Source organism: Eumetopias jubatus, unplaced genomic scaffold (assembly GCF_037043125.1).
Source record: "Eumetopias jubatus isolate StellerSeaLion01/CBP00866 unplaced genomic scaffold, mEumJub1_p1.0 scaffold_15, whole genome shotgun sequence".
Classification (NCBI taxonomy): Eukaryota; Metazoa; Chordata; class Mammalia; order Carnivora; family Otariidae; genus Eumetopias; species Eumetopias jubatus.
In genome coordinates, this window is record NW_028274821.1 from 84,591,381 (window position 1) to 84,616,916 (window position 25,536).

At 45.3% G+C, this 25,536-nt stretch overlaps 1 protein-coding gene across 2 annotated transcripts in view; it reads right to left on the reverse strand.

Annotated features, from left to right (window-relative positions):
• Nucleotides 1-3,824: 3,824 nt before the first annotated feature.
• NR6A1 (nuclear receptor subfamily 6 group A member 1) overlaps nt 3,825-25,536 on the reverse strand; it is a 224,038-nt gene continuing 202,326 nt past the window's right edge. Inside the window, exons 5-10 of one of the 2 annotated variants that reach the window (XM_088018919.1) lie at nt 23,561-23,715; nt 21,982-22,206; nt 20,391-20,645; nt 12,833-12,954; nt 10,858-11,010; nt 3,825-9,065 (exon numbers count right to left, since the gene is read on the reverse strand). In XM_088018919.1, coding sequence (XP_087875045.1) covers nt 8,977-9,065; nt 10,858-11,010; nt 12,833-12,954; nt 20,391-20,645; nt 21,982-22,206; nt 23,561-23,715 — 999 coding nt within the window. In that variant the 3' untranslated portion in view covers nt 3,825-8,976. Of the gene's footprint in view, nt 9,066-10,857; nt 11,011-12,832; nt 12,955-20,390; nt 20,646-21,981; nt 22,210-23,560; nt 23,716-25,536 lie in introns of both variants that reach the window. The other variant, XM_088018918.1, reaches the window with a different exon arrangement.

Consider the following 25,536-nt stretch of genomic DNA (forward strand, 5'->3'; position numbering starts at 1 on the left):
TGTAACGGGTGAACTGGGGCAGCCCAAGTAGAAGTCCAGAGCCCCCCCTGCCACCTACCCGCTGAGAGTCAGCCCAGATAAGGGACACTGATCAGGGTATGCAGCTGGTGGGCTCCCCCATGTAGAGAAGACTGGGGGAGGGGGCTGGTGTAGGAGGAGGGAGCTGGGGCTGGAGGTCTCCTGGCCTGAGGGCCTCCTTCCTGTTTGTTGGGAAGTGGCTGCCTCAGAAAGCCGCTCAGGGGAGAGGAGGGAGGCCATGGTGACTTCCGGGAAGCTGGCCAAGGGCCCGAGGCCACCCTCCCTGTGCCCACATGGGGCCTGCTGGCCCTGGCTTAAAATAGTGCCGTTCCTCTCCTGCTGCAGGGCCCGGCCCAGGCCTCAAAGGGCTGCTGGCTGCTACTTGACAGCCAGGGCCTAGGGTGTGTGGGGGTGGGGGGTGGGGGGTGGTTCGCCCAACTGCCCAGCCCTCCCCAGTCTGCAGCGGCTATGCCTCCACATTGTGGGAGGGGAGTTGCAGAGAAAGAAACCCTGGATTCAAGTGTCCGCTCCAACAATGACCAGCTGGGAGACTCCGGGTTGGTCCGCTGATTCTCCTTGAGCCTTGGTTTCCACTATGTAAAATAGGGTAAGTGCCAGGCTTTTAACCTAAATGAGACCACAAGATGTAGACTCCTCAGAACCTTGCCAGGCACAGAGCAGACCCAAAAATGGGAGTTCCTTTTGCCTCTCTGCCGGCTGTGCCCGAAACTCCTCACTCTGAGGAAGGGCCTCCTTGGAGCTCTCCTCAGTTCCTACACTTCCCCTAGGCCTAGGTATTGAACAGGGAAGGTCTGTGGAGAGGGAGATTGCAGGGAGGGCAAGGATGGGGCTGTGGTCTCCATGGTGAGACTTGTTGCCAAGGGAACAGGACTCCAAGAGCCCTGGGTCTGACAGTTGGGCACTTTTGCCACAGGATCTCAGGCAGACTGATTACCACCGTGGTGGACCTAAAACCCTGGTGGGCAGGCAAACCAGAGAGGTAGCTTCTGGCTCTGCTGGGCTTCGGTTATTGGGGTGTGAGGGGCTGCAGCTCCTCATGCAGCTTTCTTATGGATTGACTTAATTAAGCCCCTACTTTGAACCAGCCACAGTGAGTCTTCCTTAACTCCTAAGACAAAGGCACATCATCTCCATTTATCTGACCAGGAAAGTGAGAGGTATCTATCTGGGTCAAGGACACACACAACTGGTAAGGGGAAGAGCTAGAATTAGACCTCAGATGGTGAGACCCCCTGATGCGCCTCTGTCACACAAACTCCTCAGGAAAATGGTCCTTGAGAGCAGGCTCCAGTAGCCACATCCAACCCGATCCCAACACCCTCCCTAAGCCTTCATTTCTGGGCGTTTCTGGCTTCAGACTCTGACATATGCCAGAGCTCTGTTTCCTCTTCAGTTCCATGGAGATCTTATTTACCTCAGAGAGTTGTGTAAGGATAAAGATCTCAGCACAGATCCTAACAGGAGGCACTCAGTAGTGCTTGTTTATGTTCATTCCTGAGGTTACATACGAGTTATGTAACCTTGGGCAAATTACTTACCCTTTCTGGGCCTCGGTTTTCTTATCTGTAAAATGGGATCTTTATAGCATCAACTTCATAGGGTGGTTTGGAGGAAACAGTAATGCAATGCATGTAAAACGCTTCGTACCATGCTTTGCATTGCTCCATATATGTTCACTATTCTTCCAGATTATTGCCTGGCACTCAAGGAAATCAAAAGCTCAGCATTAGTTCAGTACCGATTCATAAATTTAGAGCAGTGTTCTAAATTTTATTCCACAGAACACTGTCCCAACGGAATTTTAACAGGAAGAAAAAAGTGTTCCATGCCTAAACTTTTTTGGTAGGCCCTAGACTAGACAGAATTAGTTTTCTTCAGGCAAGGCTTCTCAGAGCCTTTAATATGCCAACAAAGGTTGGGAAGCAGTAAGAGGAAGGTAGAGGAAGTCCAGTATTTCCCAGATTTTTGGCAATGGAATTCCTATTTCTTTTTCCATGAAGCCATCTTGTTAGGTTGTCTATGTTGAGAAACCACAGATTTGGTGTCTATAGCATTCTACATATTTTTGGGATAGCACTGCTTTTCAGATCAATTCGGTTGGGTCTATTCACTCACCTCTTACAGAAATTAATTTTATTAGTTTAATAGTTTTGCTTTGCTAATAGCAAGAAGTTCAACCAAAGGCCATTACTGAGTTTTGTTACAAACTCCAGACATTCATATTCAGCACTACGGAACTGCTCAGGAAGAGCAGGGAGGAAGCCCATTGTAACTTTGGTATCAGATAGACCCGGATTCAAAAGCAAATACTGCCACTTACTCACGTGTCATCTTAGGCAAACAGCTTAATTTCTTTGGGCCTCAATTTGCTTATGTGTAAAATGGGGCTGAGACCTGAACCTTGTAAAACTTACGAGGATGACAGGAGACAATGCATGTAAAGCGCCAAATCATAGTGCCTGGCACTCACAAGGTGCTCAGCAAATGTGTTTCTTCTCCTCCTCACACCTCTGTGTCTTGTCTGTTCCCTCTTGTGGGGCAAGGAAGAGTCTATTAATTAGTTCTGCAGTGTTTCCTTTGTTCTAAAGCCATCTCTTTCAAACCTCAAGGGCTCTCTGGTCCCTTGTGCTAGAGGAGGCTGAGGTGTGGGGAGGCAGCTGGGCTTCCCCTCGTTTCACACATGGGGATTTAATAGACTTTGATCAGACTCTCCTCAGCCTTTATGGTTTCAAACGGAGAAGCCTTCGTCTTTCCTGTCTTCATTGAACCCTCAACCCAAACTCTGCCGCTTCTCTGATCGTATGAACAGCAGGATTACAGGGCGGTTGGGCTTTGAAATTGGGTGGATCTGGGTTCAAGTCTTAACTCTGATACCTCCTGTGTGACTTCGGACACATCCCTTGATCTCTCAGAGCCTCCATTTTCTCAGCTCTAGAAAACCTCATCTATATCCTGGAAAGACAGGTATTAATAGGCTGGACCACAGTGACAGAATAGGCAGGCCACCAGCAGCACACCTCTGTCACGGAGATGTAGCTCTCTTTCCGGAGACTTAGCAGATGGCTTTCCTTCCTACACTTCTGAACGTGGCATTCAAGGTCCCCACGTACTTCTCCAACCTCAAGTCTTGCTATCCCTTCCATCTGCCACCATTCTTGCCACGGCAGTCCCTTGTTATCCCCAAATATTCCATGTTTCTGATTCATAGCCAGGCGGGACTTCAAATGTGGTGTTGATCCCTCTCACCTCTACCTGGTCTAGCCTCCTCTGTCTACTGCCTTTCTTCAAGAGCCGCCTTCAACGCTCACCTGTGAAGCACTTCCTGAGTAGAACAAGCAGCTCCCTCCTCTAGATCCTTACAACCTCATGTCCTTAATGACAGCTCAGTCCCACTGTACCAAAAAGGTCTGTGTTTGCCTCCCCCACCAGACTAAGTTCCTCTAGTTGTGCAACTTTTCTAACTGGGAGACCTTGAATGAGTCGCTTCACCTCACTTCAAAAAATAGAGGTAATAATCTTTGAAATTCAAGGAGGTTCAGGTTTGTGAAAAGTCCCAACACAGTACCTGGCACACAGAGCAGACACCTTATTCAGTCCTGGTTCACTGATTCAAGCAGCCCTGAGAGAGAGCCCTCTGTCAGACCCTCAGCAATAGGAACGGAGTGGCTGTTAGCTATAAGCAGGACCAACAGGTCTGGAGACACCAGTCAGCTCCTTAGGACACCTCATTGTCCCTCCCTAGAACCCCAGACAAGCTTCACAGACAGAGGACATGTGCAGAAGGATTCACATTTATTGGTTCAAATACAGTACCTAACATTCGCTAAACATGCATTTCACACTACTTGGTCACATTTCCACAGGTAGTCAATTCACAGCAAAGGGCCCATCCCTTGCCGGCTGGCAGGGTGCGAGGTAGCCGAGGGCCTGGGCAGCCTGCAGAGCCCACCAACTATCATTTGGTCATGCAGGGTTGATGGAGCTAGGCTGGCGGGCAGCCCTTGGCTGGCCCTTTGGGGACAAGGGCTCAGAGACATCCCATTTACACGATTCCTACACTGGACTGTGGGTGCAAGCGGGCCTAGCGTAGGTAGCCCAAGGATATGCTCACTGATGCATGTGCCACCGCAGCCCCTGAAGGTGGGGTTGTGAGAGGTGGTGCTCCCTGTGCCTTGGCTCACAGGAAAGAAATGGTGGCCTCTTCAAGGGGGTGGCTAGTCCCTGGCTGGGCAGGTGGCTGGGACTCCCCAGACATGGCCCAGACATCACAATGCAGCCACGAGGCCCTATCGCAAGCCTGGGATGGCAACACAGACAAAAACACCAACACCCCAGGGCAGGCAGAGTTTCTTTCCCGACAGAAACATGTAAACAGAGCAGGAGCTAAAGTTTTCTTTTCCCACAGGATTCCTCAGAGAGGAATCGATCAGGATGTCACTCAAGAGGTAGTTTATTTTTTTCATGGAAATTTGAGTCAAACAACATTATTACCTATTGTAAGACATTTCAGAGAAAGAAAAACAAAAGTGGTCACCAAAGGGCAAAAATGATCCTTTGGCTGGCAGGGCTAGGTCCAGGATTTGGAAGACTAGCCTTCACCAGTAACACGACTTTTTTCTTGGGCGTGGAGCAAGCTCTGGCCTAACGCACACCTTCCCCTCGAGCCCGCAACAGACTCCTGAGCAGGCTGTGCTCCATTTAGGGCTGCAGGCCCAGAAGAGGGAGGCCAGATGGGCACTGGAGTGGGCAGGGCGACCAGGCATTTTATGAGCTGGTAGAGGCAGGGCCACTGTGGCTCATGTCGCAGGATAGCCAGAAGTCTTCAAGTTTCAAGGTAGCCCAGGTCTAGCCAAGAAGGGAGCCCCAGCATGCTCCCCGACTCCGCATGTTCTCTGGGGCTCCTGCCTCTGAGGAACAGTCCAGGTCCGGTTCTCAAGCCCAGAAAAGAAGCTGCTGTTTGTGGCAGCCAAGAGAGGGGTTTCTGGGGACCCTGTAATTAAATACACATCCCTGAGCTGTGGCCCTAGAAACCCTTGCCTCGAGGCTAATCAGTTTCCAGCACCTGGTGGAATGATTGCCGTTTCTCATCCTGAGACACAGATAAAACATCATTTCACAGACACTGGCCATAGATGCTTCGAGCTGAGAAAAAAGGGAGGAATGATCAACTGCAAAGGCAGAGGGGAGTGTAGGGGATTCTCACGGATCAAACTGGGGAAAGTAAGAGCAGTGGTGTTTTTGTTTAGTTTATTTGTTTAAAAAAATCAAAGAAAAATTTAAAGTTTAATAAAAGAGCTGAATCTAAAAGACTGGATTTCTGAAAATAATTGCAAAATTTTAAAAAGCAACAAGGAAAAAGACATAGACCAGGGGCCCAGAGCTAAAGACTTGGAACCACTGCTGAACTTCCTGCCCTCCTGGGAGGCCAGGGTCCCCTTACTTTGGCCAACCTTGGGCATGGCTTAGATGTTGCCCATGCTGGGTTTGTCCATCTGTCTCCATCTGTCCCATTCCCCCAGGAAATCAAGAGCAAACAAAGGTAGGAAATGGGGCGCAGAGCAAGGCAGCTCAGAGAGCCCAGGGTTTTAAGGACCTGGTAACATATTGGCCATGGCAGGTAGTCACATCCCTGAAAAGGGGTGGCAGGTGAGAGGCAGGTCAATGTGGAGCAGGTGACTGTCAGCAACGCTGCGGAGACCCTTAGATTCCCTCTATCCATCCTCTGCTTCTGGGGAACAAGACAAGGAGGTTCCCGCATGCTGCCTTCTATCCCTGGAGGTTCTCCCACCTCAATTATGTGTTAAGCATGGGGCTGGGTGTCCTCTGAGCCAGGTGGAGTGCTTTGAGACAGGTTCTGGGGAGTTTCTTCAGACTAAGGGCAAGGCCACCGAACCTTGTGAAAGACTCCAAAATTCTACAAAGGAGCCAGAGAGCATAAGTTGTAGGTGAAGTTCCAAGATTCCAAACTTTTGTCTTGGGTCAAGAAAACATTTAAAGGGAAAGGAAAGGAAAAGCCTGTGTGTTTCAATGCAGTGCAAGGAGGTAGGATTCTCCTTTACCACACAGCTTTCAGGGTTATATTTTTATGGTGGAAAAACTCTCACTCAAAGTGAGCACTGTTGGTAGCAGGGGATCAGAGAGAGGACAGAAGAGAGGGGAATTAGAGACAATATGCACAACTTTTTTCTTCTTCCACTAGCAAAAAGGCTACCTGTTAACCAAACATTATGGGAAGAAAGGCAAAAAACAAACACATCAAACCTCCCCCTCCAACCTTTCTGTGTGTCCCTCAAACCAAATTCACAAATACATCTAGTGGCTGACCTAATGTCTCCACGCTGCTAGCTACACTCCTACCTTCTCCTCATAATACCTGAGTTCGCAATGCAACACATTCACTTTACCCTGTTTAAAAAAAGCCCACGTCATAAAAGGACTGGGTGCAGAAGACATTAAAGGCTGTCCACAGGTCAGGCTCCGGCTTGGAACACACGGCCACTTGGCTCAGAGATTCTGCAGGGCTCTTGGCAAAGAATGGGCTCTTTGTTCTGTGGAATCTGCTGCAAACATTTGTAAAAATGGATTTGTACAATGGCAACTTGCAGAACCTTTCCCCCACTCCACAAATTAACAACTTACTCTGTTTAATGCTGCATTATTGGAGAGACGTGTTCTTGTCTTGTCAGAGAACAATTTCCTTTGATACCCAACACAACCAGGAAAATGCTTAATTTAAGAGAAAAGCAATTTCAAAAAATAATAATAATCTGAGAGATGGAGGTCTAAGCAAAGAAAGATACTGCACACAGGAGCAGTCTTGGAGAAGGGGACTCTGATATATGTCTCCTCCCCTATCTTGAGGAAAGCCGCTCGGAGTCTGACCTGTAGCCAAAGAATGTGATCTAGTTGGTTAAATAAAAATTCAGGGAAACAAAAATATTGTGAACTTAGAAATAAACAGATACACACACAAAAATCTTCCCATCAACATGTGAAAAACATTCTGGTTGGAGCTTTTCCTGAGGAACGTGTCTCTTTTTTCTTTCTCAGAGCAGCTGGGGAAATGGCATTAAGGAGTAATGCTCTGAGTTTTAGACCCATCAAGGGACAAAGTCATCACTCTGCTGGTACCCGTAACATTTCACTGCAAAGAAAAAATTATAATCCGACACAGACTACCTGGTATGCACACAATGTGGTGGCCCACTAGGTAAATTTGCTAGGCTGGGTTGGAAGAGAGCAAACGGCCTTTGACTAAACAGGCAAAACAAAATGCTGTAGGCCCCTCAAGTCCACCCAGGGAGGCACCCAGCTAAAGTGGTCCGTCTGCTGCACTGGCTGTGGGAGGTACCTGGGTATGGGCAGGGAAAATTGCTATAGTAAGGCAGAGAAAGGAAAAGCACCTGAAAGAGTTCTAAGATAGACATGGTGTGGCCACTGGCCAAAGCCAAGAGGGTAAGGAATACTTCCCAGAACTCGGTAGGGTAGGTAGTGAAAGAATAGGAGGTCCAGGCTGTATCTGCAGAGGGGGGCAGCCAGGCCCTTAGGAACATGAGGTAGTTTCAGGCCCCCCTCCCCTTCCAGGTGCTTTGGACTCCAGCCCTCCAGGCCTTGGTCAGCCAGGCCACTGATAATCTAACGGGCAGGTGGGCCACTCCGGTACTTGGGCTTTCTGTTCTAAGGAAACCTGGTCTCATTTTGGAGAGATTAGGAGAACTTGGGAGGAGAATGAAGGGGCAAAACTTCTGTTTAGCTGATGGGTGAATGGTCCTTCCCACTGTATAAAAGACTGCAGATTTTGGATTCAGTCCTGAGAATGAGATGGGATGGGGTGAGGGGAGGAACAGGGAAAGGAAGATTGTTTGTTCTTTTAGCAGTCTGGCCTTTGTCCCACTAACCTTTGAAAAAAGCAAGGTGAAAGGAGAATAAATCAGTAGTGGGCACCAGGATTCAGAGCATGACATTTTGTTCAGTTGTTTTTTTCAAAGGGCCAACAGGAAGTAAAATTTATAGGAGAGAGGCAAGGAGTCTCAGGAAAGTAGACCCTGGTAGATCCAGGTAGACACTAGGTAGCTGCGAGCCCCAAGGGAGCTGGTAGACAAGTCCCAAGAATTAACTTACTGCCAGGACCATGTGTGGATAAAAAGTTGACAGTGGCAGAAACTAATAGTGGTGGTTTGGACGGTGGGGGTGGGGGGAGCCCACAGCATGGTGTGAGAACAGAAACCCTTCTCCCTGAAGAGTTGTTTGGAGGGAGGACATCTAACATAGATTTGGTCACTGTACCCTACTCCCTCAACTATCATGCTTTCCAAAGAAAAGAGATGGCTAAATCCTCATCTCCTGCCCTGTTTCCAATGTCTCACCCACTTTGCTTAATAAACCTCCCAATACCACTTTGCCCCTTTATGGTGTGCTCTTTTACTTTTACCTGGCAATTCTGTGGCTAGAAAAAGGCAGTTTGCTCTCTGACAGACTAATGTAGGAGTCTGCTGAGAACATGTGGAAAAAGTAGGGATGGTCACACCCCTCCCTTTCCACTGAGGTAGTCGTCTTTGTCAACATTATGGAAATATTCATCTCAGCCCCATCCCACCCTCTCCCTCAAAATACAAAAGAACTATCTCTAAACAATGACAACACTATAACATTAAACATCTTCACATTCTGTAAACTGCAAGGAAATGCATCGGCTGCATTCACACAAAAGCATGTGCATCATGTTGAAGGCCATACATTCAACTCTGTCGTGAAATAAATATATAGAAAAATGAGGTTAAAAAAACAGACAAACAAACAAAAACTCTTCTTGCTATGGAGGCAACTGGAAACACTGCTCCACAGCCTCCATCTTGGTCTCTCTGGCTCTTTCTTCTGGAGCCTGTCCTGCCCACCCAAGGCGCTGTGGTTGGCCTGAGGAGGGGCGCTGGGAACAGGTCATTCCTTGCCCACACTTGTCTTGCAGGAATGAAGTACCACCTTAAAGAGGAGGGGCAGCTGCTCCAGGGGTACATTCACCATCTTTCCTGGTAACAAGGCAGGAAAAGAAGAGTTAGTGGTGGCTTTACTGGAAGCTTCCAATGAAGAAACCTGTATACCTTTCTTAACTCCAGGTGTGTCTGCCTCCTTAGGCTGGGGAAGGGAGAATGTTGCCTTTTTGAGGGACTGGAGTGAGAAAGTGCCAGGAGTATCACAAAGACAGGAGTATCAGACAAACTATGCTAACATCCTGATACCCAGACCCATTTTGGTACCCTAGAGAGTCCAGTAATGATTCAGGTTATAATTATTGCTATCATCTACTTACTCTGTGCTAACTGTTTAAATGCATTATCTAATTCTCACAGTATTTCCATGTAATAGATATTACTTGTTATCTCCATCTTATAGATGAGGAAACTTGAGCTGAAAGGTATTCCTAGATGTTCTCTTAGAGCTAAAATACCCTGAGAAACATATCCTATTTTTTTCCCCCTGGTAGATTCTCTAGCATTCTGTTCTTTAGAATAGTATAATGGATTAATAAAAGTACTGGGAAAAAAAGGAGGGGGCTGGTCACAGGGGCAAATAAATTTGAGAAATTTGGGGTTAAGAAAGGTATACAGGTTTCTTTACTGGAAGGTTTCTTGGAGCATTCAGTGTGCTAATATCCTTTGTAAATATCTGAAGCTGTCCTTCTCCCTGCCAGTACCTTAGAGTCATCTAGCGAGTTTTAAAAAAATACTGATGCCCAGGCCCCACTCCCTACCAATTAAATCAGAATCTCTGCAGGTGCAATCCAAGCACAGATATTTTTTAAAAGCTTCCCAGGTGATTCAAATGTTGCCAGAGTTGAGAATCCAGCTCTGTGGGGGCGCCGGGGGAGAGTGGGGTATTAACTACTGACTTCCCTTTATTTCAGAGAGCATCTGATTAATATCTTATTCCGTAAAACATAGATTTGGAAATGCTGAGCCATAAACTATCAAAGCACCCCTAAAATTCCAATATTTTAGGTCCAGTTCAGATCAGCTAGACTATCTAGGTCTAAAAAGTAGAAAAAAAATTCCTTCATCAGACTGAAAATTTTTTCCTTCGAAATTGGGCGGCTAAATTTGACAGAAACAGTTTTATCTTAGAGGTCACATTTCTGAGTTTTCCCTCAGGGTGTGCTGGATTACTATATACAAGAATCTTTACCAGAAGAACTAAAACAACAGTAAAAACAAAACCCAGGATTTCATATTGGAACGGACCTATTTAAATGTCAAGAAGCTCAGAAGGGGGTCAAGACTACAAAGCAGTAACAACAAAACTTCCTTTGCAAAGGCAGGATTCTTGCGAATTATTTTAAAGATATTGCTTTAAATGAATGATTTCCAAAAATCTCTAAGAAATTCTATGAAATGAAGTTAATTTTAAAAATGGAGATATAATTAATTCACATAGCATAAAATATACCCTTTTAAAGTATATATTTAGTATATATTCAGGAAATGAAGTTAATTTGAGAAACTCTGAGCCTGTTTCCCCATCCATAGAAGGACCATAAATATCACCAACAACCAGCCTTGCAGAGTTTGTTCTGAGATTAAACAACATAAGGCCACAAAGCACCTTGCACATGATAGGCACTCAGGAAATGTTAGACTCTCTTCCCTACAAAGAAAACACAAACTTCTCATTATAATATAATTTTTCTGAGGGCAATGGTCATAGTTCTTTTATGCAGTTGGTTATGAGCCTGGAATGAGCATCTTGAAAACACTACTTGTCTCATTTCTTTCACAAGCTAAGAGAAGCAAGGAAGGTTTGGAAGCCCAGCACCAAGAATGTTACCTGCAATATAGCGAATCTCAGGTAAGCACATCATGAGGTCAGGAAAGCGGTTTGGCTGATGTGTATATTTATATTCAGTGAAATCCTGACAAATGTACCAATATCGCTTGTTCAACTGTTCCAGCTGTGAGGCACTGGTCAGACCCCTGATATCTGTGAAAAAAACACACAGGAAAAGGAGGGGCTTTCTACTGTGGAAGAAACACCAGCTCCTTGAATATGTGCATCTTTTGATTAAAAGTTATACAACACTGTCACAACAGGAGATCTTTTCTCTTTCTATCATGGGGGAAGAAAACTCTGGATAAGGGAAGAGAAATCAGATAAAGAAGGAGAAATATTATAAAGGATAGTCACTAGACTGAGACACTTGAGCGTTAGGCTGTATCTTTCTCAACTTCCTACACAGCTCCCAGCACAGGGCTTGACACAAAACAGGCACCAGTTGATGTTGAACAACTGACTGAGTAATCTAACTTTCACAATATATCCTTCACAATATCTTTAAACTGGCCCTTTGCTGGAGCCAATCAGAAAGCTTGCCGATACCTACACATACTCACACATGGTCTCCTATGTGCTTCTGCTCATACTATTCTACCTGGGCTGTCACTCTAGCTTTTTCTATATAGATTTCTCTCTCTCTCATTTATTTATATATAATGTATATGTATGTGTGTATATATACATGCACATACCAACTCCTTTTTATACATAAAATATAAATATAACTTATCTATATAATTTATATATAAAATAGGATATAAATATTCTCTATATAAATCTTACCCAACCTTTGAGGCCCAGCTCAGATTTCTCCTCCAAGTAGCTGCTGCTGATCCCCCCCAATCTGAGGTTCAAGTAATGTGTCAAGTGCCATTAGAGTGTGTACATCTTGAAGCCAGGGACCTGGGATCTATTTTATTTAATGTCTTTAATGTTCAATACAGTGCCTGATCTAGGGGAGGTACATGGAACAGCAGATAAATGAATGGAGAAGATAAATGAATGAATAGTGGAGAAGCAGCAGGGAGAGTACTCAAAGAGGAGGGGCTCAGAAGTCTCTGGACTAGGAAACTGAATACAGTAACAGAGCAATTTCAATGTCACAGGAAGCAAAACAGCCCAGTTCCACCATGAGAACAGAGCACTCATATGCTACTTTGGAAAAAAGAGAATATAAATTCTCCACACTCCAGTTCCTAGCAGCTACCAAGCACCACTTTGCAGGTAATACTCCACATAAACCACATCTAGCACTCTTCTAATTAAAAGCCATGTTTGATACATGTTGTGTGAGGTGTTTTTTTTTTTAATATTTTATTTATTTATTTGACAGAGAGAGGCACAGTGAGAGAGGGAACCCAAGCAGGGGGAGAGGGAGAAGCAGGCTTCCCGCAGAGCTGGGAGCCCGATGTGGGGCTCGATCCTAGGACCCTGGGATCATTCCCTGAGCTGAAGGCAGATGTTTAATGACTGAGCCACCCAGGCGCCCCACATTGTGTGAGTTTTTGTATACCCCCCACTCTGCCCTGTAGAGGCCATCAGAACCACTGCCAGCCTGTCATAGACGTCTTATCTCCAGTAGTTTCATCAGTCACCCTGCTCTTCTTCAGCCGCTGGTAAACTTGGTACATATTTTAAATGACGCATGTACTGTCCTTGGCGTCTGTGTTTAAATGCATTAAAACTGACTAAACAAAGCGAATCCTCTTCCTTCCTCTATGAGTTATAGAGACTGTGGCATTTAGGTTTGAAGAAAAAAATCCAAAGCATGCGCTGCGCTATAGAGGAGCAGGCTGAGGACAGCACAGGCCTTCTAGGATTGGTACCCACATGGTGTGACAGATTCTGTGTGACAGTCCTAAAGGCAAAGGGGTGGGAGGTGGTGTGTGTAACATGAGGGAAATTGCTCTCCAGCAAAAAAAAAAAAAAAAAAAAAAAAAATCCCCTTTTCTCACCTCCAGCTACTTACCTTGATTTAAGAAGTTAATTGCTTTCATGCAAGCATACTCCTCATTGCTGACCTTTAGCTGATGGAACTTGTGATACAGGTAGATGAGCCGCTCGATCACCTCCATCCCTTCATCACTAAATCTGGGGAACAGACAGAGGTGTGAGTGGGCTCTAATACCAGTGGAGGTTAAAGAAGGGAAGAGACAGAGGTCTCCTACAGCTCTTTAAGGCATCTAAGATAGAAAAGAGCCTGAGCTTAGGGGAAATGGAATCCAGAATCATTAGGAAGGACAGGTAGATCCATGGTTTGTCTAGAGGCAAGGCAGCTCATATAAGCCGCTGTTTCTAAGGTGAGGTGGGGTCAATCAAATCTAAGTTCAAATCCAGCTCCAACATATGAAAGCTTTAAGACCTTGGGAAAATCCTTCGACCTCTCTAAGTTTTGAGGTTCTCTTTTGTAAAATAATAATACTTACCTGCTTGGGGTAGCAAGGGCCAAAGGCGGTATGAAATGTAAATGTGGAAAAATATGACATTATTAAGATACTGCTATTGTTGAGATGCAGCCTCCAGTATCAATGTCAGCTGCCATGGTGACTCTGAGCCTCTGCCATGGTGAAGAAAAAGCTGATGATTATATTTTTTAGGTTTACTGTTTCCAGCAGGGCTGAGGTTATGCACAATGAGAAATTTTACTGCCATCCCTGACTTTAGCTAGGGAGGAAGGGAAACATTAACTGAACCTCCATGCCATGCCAGTCTCCGTGCTGGGCACTTTATGTGCACTTTCTCATTTAATTTTCTCAGCTCTATGAGCTATGGGAGATTATCATTACCACTGTATAGATGAGAAACTGAAGTTCAAAGAGCAGAGGGGACTGGTCCACAAGCACACAGCTGGTTGGTGGCAGAGCTAGAACTTGGAACCTAGTCTAACTTCCCAAGCCCTTGGTTTTCCCGATATCTAAGTGCAGCATCATACTGTAGCAGTTAAGACTCAATGCGGACCATGCTCCTTTCTTTGGATTAGAAGTAAGCTCCATGGGGAAAGACCAAGTTTCAGAAAAAGGAGCCCCAGGTTAGGGGACTAATACTCTGGGTCACAGTGGGGAATACCTCATACCAGAGGTGGAGATACCACCAAACCAAGAAGGCTTTAAAAAGCTTAATGGGGAAGCTAGAGTTTATAATAGCTGGGGTCAGGCTCAGCCTCTGCCCTTCTAGGAGTGGACTAGGGAGAGTTCCAGATAGGCCTTAGATGCAGCTCAGTCAAGGAGAGAAGACGCTCAGCTCTGGGACTACTTCCTGGTGATATGTTCAGATCTGAGTACCGCAGCCCTACGCCAGGCAAGAAGCCCCTACCCAGGTAGGGTCCTGAACACCTAGGGACGGACTACTGCTGTCTGGGCTCGACTGCCTTCTGTGTCGACTCTGACGGCTTTGCAAAGGCTTAGTCTCTGGGCAAGCGGCACATTTTCTCTTCCTGGGGGGAAAGCCGGGCTCTGATTGGGGGGCCAGAGGCATCTGTGGCATCTCCACTTGTCAAGCACCAGAGGGAGCTACAGGAGCAGCTACCCATCGCTAGAGCCTGACCCCTTTGCTTCAAAGCCCCATCACGGCCTGGGGCTTCTTTCCTCCATCCGCTTGTTTGAACAATGAGGGCTGACTCCATTTCTGTGCCTGGTACAATGGCTTTTACAACTTTATTAATACTTCCCCAAACTGGCTGATAGACAAATTTATACTGAATAACTTCTGTACTAACCTTATCTACCATTCTATCCTTTGTTGAGTGTTTGCTACTTGCCAGTTACTTTGTTAAATATTCTACACATATTATTTCACAGGATACTCCCAATAAATCTACAAAATTGGTATTAGAGCCCTCTTCGTTCACATGTGGAAACAAAGCTCAGAGAGGTTATTTACTGTGCCCCTACTGCATTCTCACATTTTACCTTCCTGGCAACCTGTGAGATAAGTAAGATCACCTGCACATTAGGGATGAGGAAGCAAAAGAAGAGCATCTTGCCTAGCCCAAAGCTGCATAGCAAATGAGTGGCGGTGGGGTGGGGCCAAAGTTTAAACCCAAGTTTTCTAATTCCAACCCTCTCACTTTCTCAGCACTACACTGTCTACTCCCTATCTTGTTCTTAACTGGGAACTGGGAAAGGCTACCTCATGCCACCACAGGGGACCTCAGGAGCTCTGTGTTCCCACAGCGACTCAGCCCAGGGCCCAACTCAGTCGGGTGTAGGGTTTGCTACAGTGCCTCCATGATGCTGAGACATGCAGGAGGCAGTGGGCCTGGGAGTGAAGAGCACGCCTCATCACAGGACTCTGATGACTACTTCTGTTCTTGCAAGGAAAAAAGTCTTGACTGAGAATTCCCTCTAGTATCTGCCTGGGGGGGTGGTGTGGGGAGGAAATGGGGTACAGCATCAAAAAGGAGGACGCAGGCAGAGCGGCAATGCCAGCATCTGTCTGTGGCCGAGCAGTGTAGCAAACAAAGATAACGTTCTCTCCCTTAATCAGCAACCGCTTGCCCCAAGTGCTCCCTCTGGCACTGCAGAACCTGCAGGTGTGTGGTTATCAGCCAGACCCCCAGCCAGCAGCGGTGAACTTACTGCTGGCTGAGTCTTGATGTGAGGGACACAAAGGAGCTCCCAAGTGCCTGGCGTGAGCATATGTCTCAAATCTGCCCTTTCTCTTGGGGACAGCATGTACCTTCTTTCCCACATTTCCTAGGACAGGCAACCATCATGGATCCCTGGCAGTGGTGGGGGGGGCTGGCAGCCAGCCCAGTGCCCCCACTCAGTCTCCACAGCCCAACTGCAAAGCTTTCCTCCACACCCCGCATCCCACCCCTTGATAAACAAATTGTTCTCTGTTCCATGGGCCTGCTTTCTCCTGCAGCCGTGCCTCCTCCACATCTGCCCACTCCACAGTTCTAACGCCCCTGTATTCCCTGTCTGCAAATTATCAGCATTTAAAACCAGAGAGTTGGACAAACACACCCATTCTTCTTCGAGGTTCCCATTACACAAGCATGCTGGGACAAAGAAAACATTCCTGCCAGGATCCCCCAAACCACTGGACCATTCAGTCAGCAATTGAAGCTGACACTATGTAAGTTATGTCCCATTAAGGGGGCTGAGAGGCCCAGTTGTCTCTTTTTCATTCAGCTAAGTGCACCTACCCCCAGGAGTAGTCATCAGCTTTAAAGGAATTGTCATCTCAGCATCCATGTAAACACTCCAAGATTGAAAGTAAGACTGCAACTCTAGGACACATTCCAGAAAGTTGAACTTTTTAGAAGGCTAAATAATTTAGTAGAGGGTAATAGTAAGGATTCGGGGCTTTGGAGCACAACAGATCTAGGTGATAATCTCAACTTCATCTCTTTCTAGGTTTGTAGCTTTGAATTTTTTCACCTTTCTGAATCTCATGCTCCTCATCTGTGGAACAAGGATAACATCAGTGCAGTCGCTTGGGGTGGTGGTGAGGACTAACCAAATGTTTGTAAAGCACTTGAGATGGAATTTGGCACAATAAACAGTCTATAATTGTTAGCTATTATCATTATTAATGGCATCATCATCACTACTCCTGTTATCACAACAAAAAGAAAAGATTGTTTCTTGAACCTTACAGCTAGGGTGTGAGCAGAGAAGCTGGGAGGCAACTTTCCAGAGATCTGGCAGAAATGGAGCTAGTGTTCATGAGATAGAAGTGCCCATTAAAGCCCATCTAGTGCAAGGCATCTTCTCTTGAGAGTGAAGGAGTCTTGATTAGGGCCAGGAGCAGTCACTGGCTGGTGCTACAATCTGCTTTAAATCAAATTCGCCCAGCTCACTGTCTGATAACAGCCTGATTAAGGAAAATGGGTACCATAAATTTGATTCAATATTTGAGAAGAGAAAAGGAGGTGGTCATGTATCATCAGGGAAAAGCCTTTTCATGACAGCAGGAACTCACTTGCACTCAAGAGTCGTGAAAAAGTAAAGGCATTTTGGGGGAGTAGGAGTAATGCAGGAGCAGGCAAGGTAGAAAAGAGCTATGGCCAATTACAGACTCCACACCCCAGTTTTTAGCAGGGTAAGGAATGCTTTACTCTGATGTACCTGATTCCAGAGGTTCTCATACTTCCTTGTCCTCTGACCTCTTGGGCTCTCAGGCTCATGCATCTCAGGCTCAACAGACTCCAAACCAAACTCAGAGTGGCTCATCGCTTAGCCTGTTCTTCTCAGGCTCCATTATCGTGGCTAAGAGAATTGGCACTCACCTGCCTGGGCATCCCCAACTTCTGCCTCACTGAAGTCCCACTGACTATACCTCCTTATTATCTCATAACTCTGTGCAGCCCTCTCTATTCCCAGAGACACTGCTGCCTTGTCCAGGCCTTGTTTCCTTTCACCTGGGTTATGGAAAAACCTCCTACCCAGCACCATCCTCTAGTGTCGTCCATGCCAATCCATCTTGAGCTTTACAGCCACAGGGATCTTTCTAAAATGACACCTGACCATGTAATTGCCCCACATAAAAACATCTCAGTATTTACATAATATAACACAAATTCTTTTGATAGGCATTTAATGAATCTTTTTTTTAAGATTTATTTCCTTTAGAGAGAGAGAGAGTGCACATGTGCGTGCGAGCAGGGGGAGAGGGAGACAAGCAGATTCCCCGCTGAGTGGGGAGCTCAATGTGGGGCTCAATCCCAGGACCCCGAGACCATGACCAGAGCCGAAATCAAGAGTCGGGTGCTTAACCGACTGAGCCGCCCAGGTGGCCCCTAGACTGGCATTTGAATACCTTCATGATCTGCCTTTTTTTATCTTCTTCTCCAGTCATTTCTCCCCTCATTTCTGTCTCTCAGATAAATTCTCTCTATACCCTAATCCACGGGATTGCTTTGGGTTCCCTGCACAAACCAACCACCTAGGATCTCTAACTTCTAGGACTTTATCTCCTGCCTTCCTTCTCTTCTCTATAATCTACCTAGAAAAACCCACTTCAAGATGCAGCTCAAATGTCTTATCCTCTGGCAAGCATTACTTGATTATGCAAGTAGAGGTACTTACTCCCTTGGCTGTGCTTACACAGTCCCTCATATACCCCTCGATCTCCACCAGTATCTCCCCGATTTATAGATTGTTATCTGTTTCTATTTGTCTCCCAATCCCCTAAGCCAAGAATAGGGGCTCTCACCTCAGAGTCAGAAACCATGTCTGCACCATCTCAATCCCAACTCCCCTCCCTCTGACACACACAACAGGGTCCTAGGTACATGGGCATGGAATCAGAACTAATGTGTTGAAGTTTAACTCGTTTTACCCATGGAAGGATTCCATATGCTTCTTGCATGGAGCAGTAAGTCCTGACAATACATCTATTTCTTATCCTCAGAACTAATACATGTTCTAGAATCAGCATTGTTCAAAAGAACTTTCTGAGATGATGGAGATGTTCTATATCTGCACTGTCCAATACAGTACCCACTAAGCACATGTGGCTAGTGAGCATGTAGAATGTGGCTAGTGCAAATGAGGATTGAATTTTTAATTTTAATTAACTTAAATTTAAAAAGTCACCTGAGGCTAGCAGTTAGTATATTGGACAGTGCAGCTCTACATTCTCCTCAGTAAGGAGACTTCCTAGAAATAAACATTTCCTCACTTATTTACTAGCCTCTGCCTTGCTCTTGGGGCTCAAGGGACTGGATACAGCAGGATGGGGTGCTTTATGAAGCTCAAAGCCACAAAGAACCCTGCATGGCCAATGATCCCGACCTACCTGCAGAGGGCCTGGGAAAACTCATCATTCTATAGGGACTAGAGCCCATAGGCCGACTTTGTAGACAGCTCCAGGCTGCACTGGTGGATTCCAGGCGATTAAAGAGGCCAGACTCATTGGGCCAGCTCTGCAAACCCTGACAGTATTAAAACCTGCAGACTGCAATTCAAACACTCAGTTGGCCCAGAATGAAGGAGCTGGAGATAGGAATTTGATGGAAACAATGAATTAGAGGCTCAAAACAGGGAGTTCAGTCATCTGCAAAATCAGATAGCTCTGTTTACAGGACAAAGTGTCAGCTGGGTTCAAAACTCTGAAGCCAATAAGCATCACTGAAAAGGAAATATTAGAAAACCAGGGGAGAGTGTCAGCACACAGACTCTTCCCTCCATCAGCTGTGCACAGGGACGCTGAGGGTCTTGGAGCTTTACTTTCAGCCTCAGCCTAACACTTAGCCTGTCTTTATTCCATGGCAATTGGGTGACAGAGGAGAGGTACTTTGGTCCTGTGTAGAGAACTGTGGGGGCTAATACCCCATCTCCTCCAGTTTTCATTGATGGGGATACCTCTTCTCCCCTCTTTCTTGGTGTTCTGGAATCCCATGACTTCCATTTTTAAAAACTGTTCAATAAAGGTGAATTACTGAAATGTCTATTTAAATGTGATTTAAGCTTTATTTTTCACATGATAAATTAATAAGCCAGAAAAGCTGTATCAACAGATCACTTGTCCTGATTTTGGAGTTGTCACCATGTGCTCTAGGTCTTCAAAGTGAGTGAGGGGTGCCTGGGTGGCTCAGTCGGTTAAGCGTCTACCTTCGGCTCAGGTCATGATCCCGGGGTCCTGGGATGGAGCCCTCCATCGGGCTCCCTGCTCAGCAGGAAGCCTGCTTCTCCTCCCTCTCCCACTCCCCCTGCTTGTGTTCCCTCTCTCACTGTATCTCTCTCTGTCAAATAAATAAATAAAATCTTAAAAAAAAAAACAAAACAAAGTGAGTGAAAGATCTGTGCTAGACAGGGAGATTAGGATCCTGGCCAAGTAGGATGAGAAGTTATGCCAGAAAACACTGAAGAGAGCAGCTGGGTCTCTTAGCCCCATGCTCTTACCACCTCAGTGCATCTCAGATGCAGTCAAAGAGCCTAAACTTTGACATTGGGCAGCCATAGGTTCAAATCAAGGCTCTGGGTTCATACCCAAAACATTAAAGGGCAGGTCTCTTTGAACTTCAGTTTTCTTATCCATAAAATAGGCATAACAACATCTATAATGCTAGAGGCTATGAGAAAAGAATAAGACAGTAATGTAAAATATCAAGCCCAGTGCCTGGCATATAGTAGGTACCACAGTGACTTCTAGATCTTGTTCTTGAATTGTAAACTATAGCTCAGAGCCCCTCACTTTATAGATGAAGTTTAGAGCTTAGGTTTTTGTTTTGCCCAAATACATTCTCTTATCTCAGTAATCCAGATGTGATAAATAATAATAATAATAATAGTGTAGCACTCTGCTAAGGCTCGCTGCACAGTATCATTTATTTTTCACAACTACCTTGTTGGGGAGGTACAGGTATTATCCCATTTTATAAATTCAGAATGTTGGAATCAGAGACTTGACTATGGTTACAAAGCTAGTCAGTGGCAGAGTTAAGGATTCAAAACCAGCCCTGTGTGTGGCTTTAATTCCTATCCTCTAGGGGGTCAGTGGGGGCACTCCATCCCCACCTTGCAGGGATGACGGTGGTTTGGTTGCTTGGGACTTCCTCCCCAACCAACAACCCTTACCTGTGTAGTTCTTCATCAGAGGGTGAGTACTTGGCAGTGACATCAGCCAGCTCCCCAAAGATCTGTTTGCTATAAACGGTGAGGGAGGACAGCAGGATTAATTCCTGCCAGGTAGAGCTCAGGAGGCACGTGTAATCCTTGATTGAGAGCTCGCAGAAGAAAGGCAGTTTCTTGATCCAGGCAATCTGCCTAAAGAGCAGCTCATCGGCCAGGCGGCAAAGCAGGGCAAACAGCTCTGCCTGAGTCACAGCATACCTGGGGGTAGGGACAGTGGAAAATCACTTCCAGTGGCCAGAGGGGGAGGATGGGGGGGCACAGGGAAAGGGTACTCCTAAGAGTAAAAAGGGTCTCTAGCAGTTGGTTCCTTGTCCTTGATCATGGGTCTCCAGCTCCATTCAACTGAGTCTAATGATAAAGGGGCAGGACTGGGGCCAGCAGCAAGCTCAAGGCTGGAGAGGTGGGTTTGGTGAGAAAAGGTTGTAGAAAGGAAAGGAGGCTTGGAAATTTGTGCAATTTATTAGGGAACATGACTTTTAATGTTGGTGTCCACTAATGTTCCATGTGTTAGAGAAAATTCCATCACTCCTGCACTAGTTTTGGCAACGAGAGCTCCTGTAGGGTGGATCTGGTGCCCACCCAATACAGGGACTGGCACAGAAATGAGCCTGAGGCCATATGGCTGAAAGAGAAGAGAACATGTTCAGAAGATTTTCCTGCTCTCATTGCACCCCCTGGTGGTGAGACTTAAGCAACTAAAGTCGCTCAGCCCCTGTAAACTACTGCTGAATGGAAGCAACAGGGCATTTCTCATCTCTGGGCTGGATGAGACAGGGTCCCAGTTTTCTTTCTCTCAAGACCCCTTGGCATGACTCATCTCCACACCCCCACACCCAGGTTTATAAAGATTTTGTGTGGCCTTCTTGTAAGCAGATCTTTGAATTTCCTCTTCTGATATTGGAGACTAGCTTAAGAAATCTCAGGATATATCCCAGGGGGTCTAAGCCTGATAACAAACAGCCTATGGCCTCAGGCCAAAGGAGTAATGGGTACAGCAACTGGTGGGCCTAAAGGCTGAACTAGTATCTACTTAGTAGAGCTGACAGAGGATTGACAAGAATATTCCTTCCACCCACTCAGGTCTGCACACAGTGCACATGGCAGCAGGCTACTAATGGGCACATTGCTAGGGATGCAGACAGTCCACAACAAGTTAGTGCCTTGAATGGCTTGTTAATGAGTCTGGACTTGATGTATAATTATTCCCAGAATTAGAGCTCATCTCTGGCTCAGAGCCAGAGAAGCACTCAGACCACCTCAGGGCCTGGCTAACCTAGGCCCAAGCAGAAACAAAAGTCCTTTAATCCCAATTCCATAAGAATTGATAAACAGCCCCAACTCTGAAAAAAGATGCTCAAGAGAAAAACAAGGGACCGCTGACTTCAAAGATAAATAGATTTGTCCTCTGATGCTTGAGTCATTACTCAATACCCCCCTGATTCATTCCAAAGCCTAGGGTATTAGTAGCCAGGGATGAAGGTGGGTGTGGGGCAGGGATCATTTTGAAGTTGCAAGGGGTAAATGGGGCACTCACCCATCTTCAATCAACATGGGTGTGCCCAGTGGCTCCAGGTCCTCGGCTGACACCAGCTGGTGAATCAGACTGTATGACTGGGGATCCAGGCTGCGAGCTTGTGGGGGCAGGAGTGGCGAGTGGGCAGAATAGCTAAAAAGGTGCGGTATGTATTGATAGTGTGGAGGCACAGACATCCCCATGTACTGCTCCCTGAATGCCATGAATCCGTTTAGTTCCACAGACCTACTGAAGAGAAAAGTCTCATGTCAAGCAGAACCATGGCACGTCTACTGCCTGCTCAAGATGGCTAAGGTGTTTTTTGGCCATGCAGTCTGTCTTCATCAGGGAAGATGTTAATTAATCGTTACATGCATGTCTCCCCCACTAGACAGGGACTCTCTGCAGGTGTCTGTATGTGTGATTTATCATTGGACACCCAGGACCTGGCAAAATAGGTACTAAATAAAGAGTGGTTGAATAAATTCTTTGTATAGGTGTCACATTTGAAGAGATTTTAATGGATACTCACAGACTATAATCCACAAAGGTGGGGGTATGTATTTTTTTACTGCTAGGAAAACTAAGGCATAGCAGGCTAAGGGCCTTGCCAGGCCATAAAACAAATCCAGCACCTAGCAAGAAATCTGACATGGAATCTGGCAAGAACTCCCAAAACATAAAGGAAGGAACAAAAAAGGAACAATCAAATGAATAAAAGTTATAATAAAATAACAAGAGAAAGGCAGATTCTTATCTTCTTCCCTTTCCTGGAGAAATCTAATCATTCTGTCACCTAAAACAAAAATCCCCTGGCTTTACCTAGATGCATTTCCTGTAATAGGGGTTGACAAACTATAGCCTATGGCCCATTTGGTAAATGAAATTTTAATGGAACACAGCCACTTTCATTCACTTACATAGTCTCTGGCTGCTTTTGCATTATAATGGTAGGGCTGGGTAGTTGAGACCCAGACTGTGTGGCCTGCAAAGCCTAAAATATTTATTATCTGGCTTTTAGAGAAAAAGTTCATCAATCCCTTTCCTATAAGAAAGATTTCTGCAAAAAGGAAATCTACCCTGGTAGCTGATGGCTACATTTTACACCTAACGACTAACTTAAGGTAACATTCTTGAACCAAGAGTCTCCAAGTTGGTATTCCATGATAGCAAATTTAATTAGCTTAAAATTTTTCAGTTTCTTAAAATTTATAAAGTGAAAATCTTCACTCTTGCTGAGACAGAGAAATGAGAACTTAATTCAATATAGTCAATGTGGTTTGTTTCATTTCTGCAATAAATATGAGAAAAGAGCTACATTTAAAAATGGTATTCTGTTAGGTAAAGAACGTATGGGCACAGACAGCAGCTATATCACTTTATTAAGCCTGCAGAAGAGGCTGCTGACATTTTCAATGTCTTTAGCAAAAAGTTGGCTGTGAAATCCTGCTTTGTGTCATCCTGGCCCCTACACCAAAGACTGAGGGAACAAGGGTACAATGGCTGAGACACACTGGCAGGAATACCCAGCCCAGACGCTCCTTGTGGGTCTACTCTTTGGGTGGTCCCTAGATGATGCTGGGTTTGCCTTGAAGCTCACCTGGAGGACAGTGTGGAGCCTGGTGAGGGCTGGTTGCTCTCTGAAGCCCTGTTCCCAGGGGAACTGTGGTCGCTGTCACCATGGTTGCTCCAGTGATTGGCCTCTTCCTCAAATTCCTGCCCAGACATGATCCTTTCGATCTCTTCCTCTGATATCTTTGACAAGGAATTGATACATGTTAGATTGGATGCTCAGGATATCCTCTGTTCCTTCTTTAGGACCAAGAATTTATTTAAACTTCACAAGGATTCCCAGAACTCTCTAGAGAGACATCCAGATTCCCTCTCCTCCATCTCCATACTCCAGGGTCTCTCACTAACCTTAGGACAGCTCAGCTGCTTGTTCCCCAGCATCATAGCTCACTATGGCCTTCCTCTTGTCCATTTACCCTCTTCTCAAGCCACAAAGTCTTCACGTTCTTCACGTTCTTCAACACTCTTTCTCTTTGCGTCTATTCTTTCCTACCCCTGAAACACCACTATTGAAAAACAAACTCCTATTTGCCTTCTAAGGCCCAATTCAAATGTCACCTTCTTTGTGAATCCTTCTATCACTACCTAGACAAAATTTTAGGTCCTTCTCCTATACACTTCTAATTCTGTGTAGTCTGAGATAGGCAGAATAGCACAGTGATTACAAGGATGAATTCTAGAGTCAGACCACCTTTGTTCTAATACAGGCTCTGCTACTTTCTAGTTGTACAATCTTAGGCAAGTCATTTAACTATTTGAACTTAAATTCAAAATCTGAACAAAAATTATTTGTGTGGTAGGGAAAATAATAGTATCTGTCTCATGGGATTGTTGTGAGGATTGAATTAGTTAATACATTATCACATGGTTAGAAAAGGGCTTAACACATAGCAACAATTATGGAAGTTGACAATGCTATCTTCACCATCATTATTGTTATTTTTACAGCACTTACGGTAATGTATCATAAAAATATCCTCTATCAGACCTAAGGCTATGATAGAATCCAGAAAAAAGTACTCAAAGAATGCATGTTGGATAAATAAACAAATGTTCACTTATTAAGTACTGTCCATGAAACTTCACATAGATTTTCTTAGTAAGAAAGATATTCCCAAGCCTACAGAATAAATAAGAAGAAATTTTAGCTCAGACAAGTGAACTGATTTGCCCAAGATCACACTGTATGCCCATGTGTCAGGAGGAGTTTGAGGAAGAGGCCAAAGTACCCAAGTATTCAGTCCATGGCTTTAGCTACCATACCATGAAGGGAGTGAATAAATACATCTTCTATAAAGTGTTTAACCCAGAGTTGAAGCCTAACTGGCTAAACTCAGCACAGAATGAGAGTGAATAGGAAGGAGTAAGGGCCAGATAAATTTTTATTTCTTGTTCCTATAGAAAGCCTGGGAGGACATTTTCTCTCGAGTCTATCTGACTTAAACCTGCATGACTCTTTGTTCCAGCAGCCTGTGAAGAAACCTTGAGCTGCTTTGATCATAAATACAGGAGGCACTTAGAATTGGAAGCCAGCCAGCACAAAGGACTTGGAGGGAAAACAAGAAACATTTAACTGGTACAGAAGTTGAGTGATTGGTCTTAACAAACTTCTATTTGTATACTGAATTAAGAGGGGTAGTCTTTCTTTATTCAATAACATGTAACAAAAAAACCTTTTCTCTTAGGGATCTTTAGAACACATTGAAATCTCAGATTTTATAAGACATGTAAAGATAAAAGATACCATCAAACTACAAGACATCTACCGAGACCCTGACCATCAAACTACAAGACATCTGCGGAGACCCTGACTGAAGCAGCCTCAGTGATGGTAGTGAAAGCAATACCAGAGCTTGGAGGGCATGAAAGTACTTGAGCTAGGTGAAAAGAACCAGTCCTGATAAACCAGATTATTCCAGCTGGGAGCCAAAGTTGGACTGCATCTGTCTCTCCATATGGGTCCCAGAGGACACTGGGCAGTCACTGATGCATTAAGGGGATGGA